The 10,583-nt window shown below is 49.7% G+C and overlaps 2 protein-coding genes across 2 annotated transcripts; both read left to right on the forward strand.

Moving 5' to 3' along the window:
• Positions 1–75: 75 nt before the first annotated feature.
• Positions 76–3,880, forward strand: ETH_00008155 (non-transmembrane antigen, putative; the record flags this gene model as incomplete). The annotated part of the gene is made up of 6 exons (XM_013379463.1): positions 76–409; positions 641–774; positions 1,299–1,877; positions 2,509–2,686; positions 3,156–3,420; positions 3,616–3,880. The coding sequence occupies 6 exons, from the start codon at positions 76–78 to the stop codon at positions 3,878–3,880; spliced, it is 1,755 nt and encodes a 584-aa protein (XP_013234917.1).
• Positions 3,881–6,573: 2,693 nt separating this feature from the next.
• Positions 6,574–10,149, forward strand: ETH_00008160 (uncharacterized protein; the record flags this gene model as incomplete). The annotated part of the gene is made up of 5 exons (XM_013379464.1): positions 6,574–7,341; positions 7,388–7,682; positions 8,171–8,457; positions 8,740–8,839; positions 9,377–10,149. 5 exons carry the CDS (start codon positions 6,574–6,576, stop codon positions 10,147–10,149), a joined length of 2,223 nt encoding a protein of 740 aa, XP_013234918.1.
• Between the last annotated feature and the right edge of the window lie 434 nt (positions 10,150–10,583).

The raw sequence follows: 10,583 nt of genomic DNA on the forward strand, positions 1-10,583 counted from the left end.
GATTTTTTTCGTGTTTGTTTATTTTTGCTGCTGCTAAATAACATTTTTGAATTTATTGTCGAAGTTCTTGAGAGAATGGGGCAAGGCCGCAGGCGGTCTGCTGCTGCTGCTGCTGCAGTTGCTGCAGCGCTGCTGCTGCTGCTTTTCGTCTCGCCCCCCGGCTTCGCCGCTGCAGCGCCCCCGGGCGACGACGACGGCGCCGTCGCGGGGACATCCGCAGCAGCAGCAGCAGCAGCAGCAGCAGCAGCAGCAGCGCAGCAGCAGCAGGGCCTCCGGGCCATTCTGCTGCCGCAAAACCCCCAAGGCTGGCAGCAAGTGCAGCAAATCTTGGCGGAAGTGGAAGCAGGAAAAGTTCCCAAGACAGCTGGGGAGTACAAACAGCTCTTCACTTCCATCTTAACTGCTGCTGGTACTTCCAACTCCAGCTGCTGCCCCCCCAAGCAGCAGCAGCAGCAGCAGCAGCAGCAGCAGCAGCAGCAGCGCTGCTGCTTCCACCGCTCCAATTTCGGCGGTTCTCGGCGCTGCTCGCGCCAGTTAAAGAGCTGGAGCCGAAGCCAACCAGCCAATCAATTTAAATTAATTAATTAAATTAATTAAACTATTTATTTATTTATTTATTTATTTATTTATTTGTTTTCAGGAAACTGGCGCGTGGACAAGCCCCTGCGCATAGGCCCCCTCACCCACCACTTGGCCACCCACAAAAATCTGTCGAAATCTCTTTTGCCCTTTTTGGCTTCCCTCGCCCGCAGACTCCCAGACTTCTTCCCCAGTGTGAGTGGCTAGCCAGCTAGCTAGCTAGCTAGCTAGCTAGCTGGCTAGCTGGCTAGCTAGCTAGAGGCTGGCTAGCTAGCTGGCTGGCTAGCTGGCTAGCTAGTGGCTAGTAAGGTGGCCAGCTAGCTAGCTAGGTGGCTACGTGGCCAGCTGCCTAGCTGGCTGGCTAGCTGGCTAGCTAGGTGGCTCGCTAGCTAGCTAGCTGCCTGGATAACTGGCTGGCTAGCCAGGTGGCTAGGTGGATAGGGAGCTAGCTAGCCAGGGAGCCAGCTGGTTTAGGAGCTGCCTAGCGCGGTAGTTAGTTGGCTAGCTAGCTAGCTAGCTAGCTAGCTAGCTAGCTAGCTAGCTAGCTAGCTAGCCAGTGCTTGGCTAGCTATCCAGCTAGCTAGCGGAGCTCCCACCTGAGCATCCAGTTGGCAGTTTCTTCTCATGTAGCTGACTGCCCAGCTAGCTAGCCAGCTAGCCAGCTAGCCAGCTAGCTAGCTAGCTAGCTAGCTAGCCACGCATGCGTTGTGGGCCTGCAGGGCATTCGTCATTTGGGGCGGGACAACCCGGCAGTGCATTTGCGGCGAATAGAAGTCTTGGCTTTACTTGCTGCTTTATTCTTCGGCATAGTATACCCGCGGCAGCGGCTGCTGCTGCAGCAGCAGCTGCAGCAGCAGCAGCAGCAGCAGCAGCCGCTGCAGATGAACGCCCCCGACATGCACTACAGAGGCTTCTTCGAAAGGCCCCCCAAGTACCAGTCTTTGCTGCAGTACTTCCAGCAGATGCACCAAACTGTGGGGAGTTGCTGGCAGCAGATGCTGCAGCGGGGCGACGTGGGGCCGCTGCGCTGCAGCAGCAGCAGCAGCAGCAGCAGCAGCAGCGGCTGCAGGTGCACAGAAGTGACCTTTCTGGGGACGAAAAGACACGTGGCTGCTGCAGACGAAGTTGTCAGTTTTTACTTCCAAGTTCCGGAAGAAACTGTCTTCACTTCTCCCGAAGGATTCGAAGTTGTTCGTCCCGAAATAAAACTCGAAAATGTTCTCCAAGACAAACTTCCTTTACTTCCAATTCAAGTTCATTTAAATGGCGACATCACCAAGGCCGACGGCGCCGTCCAGGTGCGCGCAGCTCCGGGTGTACAGCCACCTCTCAGGTGTAGGCAGATGCTTCAGGTGTATAGGCAGGTCCTTCAGGTGTATAGGCACCTTTTCAGGTGTATAGGCAGGTGCTTGAGGTGTATAGGCAGGTCCTTCAGGTGTATAGGCAGGTGCTCCGGGCGTATAGGCAGGTGCTTCAGGTGTACAGGCAGGTCCTCCGGGTGTATAGGCACCTTTCAGGTGTATAGGCAGGTGTTCTGGGTGTACAGCCACTCTCACGTGTACAGGCATCTTTTCAGGTGTATAGGCACCTTGTTCGGGTGTATAGGCAGGTGTTTCAAGTGTATAGGTACCTTTTCGGGTGTATAGGCAGCTAGGTCAGGTGTATAGGCAGCTAGTTCGGGTGTATAGGCAGCTGCATGCATTGCAGCTTTTACTTTTAGTTCTTTTCTGAGGGAGAAGCAGCTTGTGTTAACGTGCTGCTGCTGCTGCTCTGTTGCTGCTGCTGCTGATCTCTTGCTGCTGCTGTCGTCGTGCTGCTGCTGCTGCTGTTGCTTCTCGTATTTCCGGTCTGGAAACTTCGTTTTTGCTGCAAACCGGCCTCCCCCCACCGCTGGTGCTGCTGCTGCTGCTGCTGCTGCTGCTGCTGCAGGTGGACTTTGCGGACAGGTTTCTTGGAGGATTGACAATGCATGCAGATCATTTAGCTCAGGAAGAATTGATTTTCACTTTAAAACCCGAATTAATTGTTGTAATGCTTTTTACACAAGCTTTAAAAGCTGACGAAGCTGTTGTTGTTAAAGGCGCAGAGTCCTTTACTCTCTACAGAGGTAAACATTTATTATTTATTATTATTTATTTATTTTTTATGTTTTTTATTTTATTCGTTTATTTTATTTGTTTTATTCATTGAATTATTTTATTTATTTAGCTTTATTTGGTTGGTTGTTTGTTCACCTACTTCATTTTTATTTACTTGTTTATTTCATTTTATTTATTTCATCTATTTTACTTATTTGTTTTATTATTTTATTTATTTTGATAGTTTTGTTTATTTGCTTTATTTTGTTTGCTTTATTCAATTCTCTTTTCCCCTAAACCCTAAACCCTTCCTGCTGCTGCTGCTGCTGCTGTTCGTGTTCCTGCTGCTGCTGCTGCTGCTGCTGCTGCTACTACTCCTACTACTACCCCGCCGCTGCTGCTGCTCCTGCCGCTTCCTCCGCTACAACCACCCCACATCTCCCGCCGCTGCTGCTGCTGCTGCTGCTGCTGCTGCTGCTGCTGCTGCTGCTGCTGCAGGGTACGAGAGGACGTTTGAGCTGCGAGCAGCAGAAGTGCCTGAGGGGTGCCACTGGAGTTTGCATGGTTTGTGTCCTTTGGATGGTTTGGGGCGGCGAGCAGCAACAGTAGCAGCAATAGATGCTTTGATAGTTCGAAACCCTAATTCGCAGTATCAGGAAAACAAAATGAAAAGAGAAGTCCTAAAGGCCCTTTTAGGGTTTCAGGGAGACCCCTTCGAGGCCCTCCTCGGAGAACCCAAGGCGCCCGTCGCCACCGGAAAGTGGTAAACCCTAAACCCTAAACCCTCGCCAGCTGCAGCAGCAGCGCAGCAGCAGCAGCAGCAGCAGCAGCAGAGCAGCAGCAAGGGGCGCCACTGAGGCAGGGAGGCGCCAACGGCGCAGCGGGCTGGGGCTGCTAGTGTGAGGGTTTAGGGTTTAGGGTTTAGGGTTTAGGGTTTAGGGTTTATGGTTCGGCGCAGGGGCTGCGTGATATTCGGGGGGGACAACCAGCTGAAGACTGTGCTGCAGTGGATAGCAGCAAGTGCAGCAGCAAGGCCTTTGCAGTACATGGCTTTTGGAGACAAAAGTTTGTCGGGAATGCAGCAAACTTTAGATCAAATCAAAGAAAAGTTCAAAACCACTGCAGACCTTTTTGCTGCTGTTCTCGAAGTTGTTGCTCGCAGGGGCTCTGCGTTCAGACACTCGAGGCAGTGGAGTTTGTGGCGCGAGCTGCTCAGCCTCTGAGCTGCTGCTGCTGCTGCTGCTGCTGCTGCTGCAGCGGGGGCGGGTTTGCTGCGGCTGGTGCAGCAGCAGCAGCGACTTTTGAGGCGTGGACCGAGCAGCAGCACGGACATGCACCTCGGCGGCTGCTGCTGCAGCAGCAGGCACACACTTGAGCTGCTGCTGCTGCTGCAGCAGGCACACACCTGAGCTGCTGTTGCTGCTGCAGCAGGCACACACTTGAGCTGCTGTTGCTGCAGCAGCAGGCACACACTTGAGCTGCTGCTGCTGCAGCAGCAGGCATACACTTGAGCTGCTGCAGCTGCAGCAGCAGGGACGCTTGAACTGCAGCAGCAGCAGCAGGAACACGTCAGCTGCTGCTGGGGCAGCAGCAGAGACATTTGAGATTCTTCTGCTGCTGCTGCAGCAGCGAGATCAGCGGCAAAGACAGCTGAACCGCAGCAAGACAACTGAGTTGCTGCTGCTGCAGCGCTCGAGCTGCTGCTGCTGCAGCACTTGAGCTGCTGCTGCAGCTGTATCTATCAAGACATCTTGGACGATTGTTTCATTTTTGATGTTTTTAACTATTTATTTCACTTTGTTTTGATTATTTACTTTATTTTTAGTTCTTCGCAATGACGTTCTGCTGCATGCGCTACCAGTCTAGCAGCAAATAGGCATTTGTGTCTTTTCTCTCTATTATTTTTTACTTTTCCAGATCGTTTTCTCTTAGTTTTATTATTATTCATTTTTATTATTTGTTTTTGCTTTTGCGTTTATTTTTGTTTTTATTTTTGTTTTTATTTTTGTTTTTATTTCTTTCTGAGTGAAGTCCTGGCGAGCGCGAGGTGTCTGTACACCTCAGTACAGTAGAATAAAAGATAATAAAATAAGATAAAATAAAAGAATAAAATGAAGAATAGAATGCATTAAATTGCATCAATAAATTATAACTGATTGAATTAAATTCATTTTTTAATTATAAATAGTTCTGCATGCATCAAACGCGTTGCAAAGTGCAGCAGTTTGGAGTGTGCCGGGGCTGTCTGTGTTTTGGGGAAAGGCATTTTGGGAGTTTTAAAGAGAAAAATAAAACAAATAAACCAGTTTAAATACATTAAAGGGCATTCTGGAGTTTTAAATCAAATTGAGAGAGTTAAAAAGATCTTTTTGCCTTTCAAATGACCCAAAAGGAAGAAGGAAAAAATGCCACTTTCCAGGTGTACGTACACCTGGAAGAAGGAAAAAATGCCACTTTCCAGGTGTACGTACACCTGGAAGAAGGAAAAAATGCCACTTTCCAGGTGTACGTACACCTGAACGTCTCGCTTCAAGTGTCTACGCAACCAGAAACAAATAAAATTCATTTTCTTCCTTTTGGACTTTGACAAAAGTAAGAGTCTATTTCTTTTCTTTCTATTTATTCTAAATGCGCCCTTTAAACCAAATAGATTCAATTCAAACCGGAAAGTTCATTAATATGAATATTAATATTGGAATGATATTATCTAATGTATAAGCAATCATAATAAGATATTTTAAGATAAATAGATATATATATTATATAAATAATATAAAATATAATGTAAAAATGTATGTAATAACGTTATTTTGGAAAGAGCGTAAAACAGTTTAAATAATACTCTTCCACAAAATGCATATTATTTATATGTCTATAGCATGTTTATTTATAACAAAAAATATATAATAATGTAAAATATAATAAATATAATAATATATAGTAGAAATATATTAATAATAATAATAATATATAATAGTAATATACAAAATAATAATATATATAATAACAATATATATAATAATAATACGTATAGTCATAATATGTACAATAATAATATATATACAAACAATATATATAATATTAATATTGATAGTTATAATATAAATAATAACATAGAGATATATTTGCGGGGTTTTTGCATGCATTTTGTAGATAGACAAGAAGTACGCATTTTTATTTAAGTGCCGAAACGTCTAAATTGTTTTATAAACAAAACGTGCAAAAGAAATAAAAAATAAAAATGGCATTTTGGCATTTGAAGTAAATCTGCGAAAAGGCGCAGTTGAGGTGTACGTACGCCGCAGCGGCACCGAATTGCATCATCTTCAAAATGGACTTTAACTTGATGAAATGAATTAATTAAATGAATTAAATTAAACAATTAAACATTCAAATGAATTTATTTAATAAATGAATGAAAGAAATTCACTTTGGTGGTGCTGAAGCCCCAAGCACAACGGAGCTGTCTGTACACCCGAGACTCTGGCGGGGCCCCCGAGCTTCATTTGCGTTTTTTCCTCTTTTTGTTTAATTTCAACGCAAATTTTATTTTTATTTGCAAAATAAATGTTTAATTTCAATTTAAATGAATCATTTCATTCAATTCAGCGCTAAATTCCACGAACTGAGAGCGAGCAGCCGCGGCTTCCGGGGCTCACCGGGGCTCCCGAGTATTTGCTGCGTTGAAGTTTTACTTTCGATCATTTTTAACTAATAAAATAATTTAATTTATTAATTTATTTATTTGAATTATTTTAAATATAAAAAGTAATTCTCGCCGCTACCCAGAACCCGATTCCGAGACGCTCACAAGCACTGCTGCTGCTGCTGCTGCTGCTGCAGCCTCGCTGGTGCTGCTGCTGCTGCCGTTGCTGCTGCTGCTGCTGCTGTATGGGCACCTGAGATGTGCCTGTAGATGGCGCTGCCCCACAGCAGCTTCTCGCTGCTGCAGCGGGCGCTGACGCAGCTGGAGCGGCTGCAGCAGCACGAGGAGCGAGAGAAGGCGAAAGCAGCAGCAGAAGCAGCAGCAGCAGCTGCTGCTGCTGCTGCTGTTGCCAAGAAGAAATGGTCCCCGCCCACCCAAGGGAGACAGTCCGCTGCTGCGGCGGCTGCTGCTGCAGAGAAAGCCGCCGCTGCTGCTGCTGCTGCTGCGCAGCAACAGTACCAGCAGCAAATTGGGGTGTACGTACAGCTCTGCCAAGCAGCAGGCTCTCTAGGACAACTTCATGCTGCCGCTGTGTGTCCTTTCTTTAGAGAATGCATTTCTGAGCTGCTGCTGCTGCTGCAGCAAAGAGCGCTGCTTCTCCGCAAGCAGCTAGTTGCTGCTAACAACGGTGTGCAGTTCTTGCCGCAAGGTGCTGCTGCTGCTGCTCTTATGCTGCCTTTCAAGCTCCAAAGCAGCAGCAGCAGCAGCAGCGAGGCGCTGCAGCATAGCAACTTAGAGCGCGGTATGGGGCACATAAATGTGTGCACTAGCAGACCTGCTGCTGCTCCTGCTGCTGGCCTCACTGCTGCTGCTGCTGCTGCTGCTAATCCGGCTGCTGCTGCTGCTGCTGCTAGTCTCGCTGCTGCTCCTAACAGTGCTCCTGACGGAGCTTTAGCCGGGGCGAATTCGGCCGCCGCTACTTCTGCTGCTGCTGCTGCTGCTGCTGCTAAACGCCGCTCCTTCTACCATACTGAGAAGGTTAGCATCAAGCCTTGCTGCTGCGGCTGCTGCTGCTGCTGCAGAGTCCCATCCTGCAACCCCAGATCCTTTACCTTCTGCTGCCCTGCAGCAAGTAGCAGCCAAGCAGCAGGAGCAGCAGCAACAGCAGCAGCAAGAGGCAGCGCCTGGCCCTCCGAGCACTGGAAATGGTTCGGCAGCGGCTGCAGCAGCAAGTGCAGCAGCAGCAACAAGCGAAACAGGAGCAGCAGCAACCACTGCAGCAGGGGCTGCAGCAGCAGCGGCTCCTGCTGCTGCTGCTGCTGACTCTGGTGAAGCCCCAGAACAAGAAGCAGCTCCAGAAACATTTGAATACTCACCAGGTACCAAAAAGCCCCCTAGATAGCTAGCTAGCTAGCTAGACATTTAACTAGCTAGCTAGCTAGCTAGATAGATGACTAACCATCTAACTAACTAACTAGTAGTAGATGGCTAGCTAGCTAAGTATCTGGCTGGCTGGCTAGCTAGCTAGCCAGCTAGCTAGATGGATAGCTGGCTAGCTAGCTTAAGCACGCTAACTAGCTGCTAGCTAGTAGCTAGCTAGCCGGTAGCTAGCTAACACGCTGAAGCTAGCTACCTGCAGTTGAAAGCAGCAGCAGCAGCTGCTGCAGCAGTAGCAGCAGCTGCTGCAGCAGTAGCAGCTGCTGCTGCAGCAGCTGCAGCGGCACCACCTGCAGCAGCAGCACTCCGTAAACTGATAGTAATAGTGCTGGAACCCTATACCCCAAACCCTAAACCCTAAACCCTAGACCCTAGACCCTAAACCCTAAACCCTAAACCCTAACGCCTAGAGGCACTTGTGGCTGAGCAGAAGAGACTTCAAAGCTAGAAGCAGCAGCAACAAAGATTGCTGCCTTTTGGAGAGGCGCAGCAGCGCGGCAGCAGCAGCACCTGCAGCAGCAGCAGCTGCTGCAGCAGCTGGGCCTAGACAGCGACAACAGCCCGGAGGAGCAGGAGCAGCTGCTGCTGCTGCAGCAGCAAGTCCAGCAGCAGAAGCAGCAGCTGCAGCAGCAGCAAGCAGCAGCAGATGCTGAGTACCAGCAGCTAAAGGAAGAAGTCTATGAAGAGCTCCACGGGCCCTACAAGGAGAAGCTCACCGTAAACTCTAAACCCTAAACCCTAGACCCTAAACCCTAAACCCTAAACCCCAGACCCTAGACCCTAGACCACAAACCTCAAATCCTAAACCACCGAAACCCTAAACCCGAATTTGTACACCCTCAGGCCCTACACGCCAAAACCCTAAACCGTAAACCCTAAACCCTAGCCTGAACGCCCAACCCTAAACCCTGACCCCTAAGCCTCAACCCCAAACCCTAAACCCTAAACCCTAAACCCTAAACCCTAAACCCTAAAGAGTAAACCCTCGTGCTGCTGCAGGAACTGCTAATAGACGAAGGCATAGAGTGGATGCTGAACTTCAGGCGGCAAGTGGGGGCTCTTCCTCAAACCCTAGACTTCAGAGACAGAGACTTCAGCGGTAAACCCTAAACCCTAAACCCTAAACCCTAAACCCTAAACCCTAAACCCTAAACCCTAAACTCTAAACCCTAAACCCTAAACCGTGAATGGGGAGGTGTTAGGGCTAGGGTCTGAGAAAGCGTCGGCGATACCCCTCCATATGAGGGCCAACCCGTCAGGGATAAGGGCTAGGGTTTAGGGTTTAGGGTTTAGGGTTTAGGATTTAGGGTTTAGGGTTTGAGGGTGAGCAGGGCTTCCTGAGGTCCCTGCTGGAAGGCAGTTGAAGCTGGAGCTCCCGGGCAAGCAAAAGCAAAAAGAAAAGGCCAAAGGTTAGGGTTTAGGGTTTAGGGTTTAGGGTTTACGGTTTGGGGCCTGGCGGTTTCGTGGACGAGCATATTCGCTTTGACGCTTATGCTGCTGCTGGTGCTGCTGCTGCTGCTGATACTGCTGCGTTTCTCCTGGATGCTGCCTTATTTTGCTGCTGTTGCAGCATTTATTGCTGCTGTTGCTGCTGCTACTAACACTGCCGCTGCTACTGCTGTTGCTGCAACTGCAGCCATTGCTGCTGCTGCTGATGGTGCTGCTGCTGCTATTGCTGCGGCTGCTCCTGCTGCAGCAAAACGGGAAGCTGAGAACAACAGCAAGAAGGGCCGCAGCGGCAGCAAGCTGGAGAAGCAAGGCAGCAGCAGGAGCGACAGCAGCAGCAACAGCAGCAGCAGCAGCAACGAAGAATTTGGAGATGAGCTGCGGCGCCTGATACTGCCGCTGCAGGCAGTTGCTGCTGAGGACCCGCTTGGAGGTGCTTCAGCAGCAGCAGCAGCAGCAGCAGCAGCAGCAGCAGAAGCAGCAGCAGGTGAAGGCAGCAGCATGGAGTCTGCAGACAACGCCTTAATGGCTACCGCAAAGGCAGCAGCAGCAGCAGCAAGAAAAGTTGCTGCCAGCGGGGGCTCTGCTGCTGATGGGACTGCTGCTGCTGCTGCTGCAGCGGCAGATCTAGCGGCGGCAACAGCAGCAGCAGCAGCAGCAGCAGCACAATCGTTCAGCAGCAGCAGCAGCATCAGCAGCAATAGGGAGCGGCTTTGCGCCGCGCTGCGGGCGAAGCTGCTGCCGCCCGTTGCAGCAGCAGCAGCAGCAGCAGCGGACGTCGCGCTGCAGCAGCAGCTGCAGCAGCTGCTGCTGCAGCTAGATGGCATCAAAACCAGAAGCAAAAAGAAAAAGAAAAAAATTAAACAAAAATCAAAATCTCATAAATGCTGCAAATGCACTGCTGCACTCTTAGGCCCGCAGCAAAACTTCCTTCCAGATCTCACCCAGGCAAGCCCAAATTAGGGTTTAGGGTTTAGGGTTTAGGGTTTAGGGTTTACCTAGCGCCTTCCAAGAGTCGCGGAGTGCGTAGCTGGGGCAGACGTGAGGCTTAGGCTGAAGAAAGCACATTTCAAGACCCAAGGGTTTAGGGTTTAGGGTATAGGGTTTAGGGTTTAGGGTTTAGGGTTTAGGGTTTGCTTCAGGCTGGAGTAATTCGTGAAGTTGCGCCCTTTGATGCGGCTAAGCTGCTTGACGGAAGTGTTGCTGCTGCTGCTACAGCGCAGCAGGGCAGTTTGAGGGCTCCCAGTGCAGCAGCAGCAGCAACGCTTGCTGCTGCTGTTGCTGCTGAGGACGCTGCTGCTGCTGCTGCTGCTGCAGCTGCAGCAGCTGCTGCTGCTGCCGGCACCTTTTCTGCACCCTCCTCTACCACCAACACCCCCGGCAGAGACACAGCGCCT

Source organism: Eimeria tenella, genomic scaffold, assembly GCF_000499545.2.
Source record: "Eimeria tenella Houghton genomic scaffold, Eth_scaff324, whole genome shotgun sequence".
Taxonomy (NCBI): domain Eukaryota; phylum Apicomplexa; class Conoidasida; order Eucoccidiorida; family Eimeriidae; genus Eimeria; species Eimeria tenella.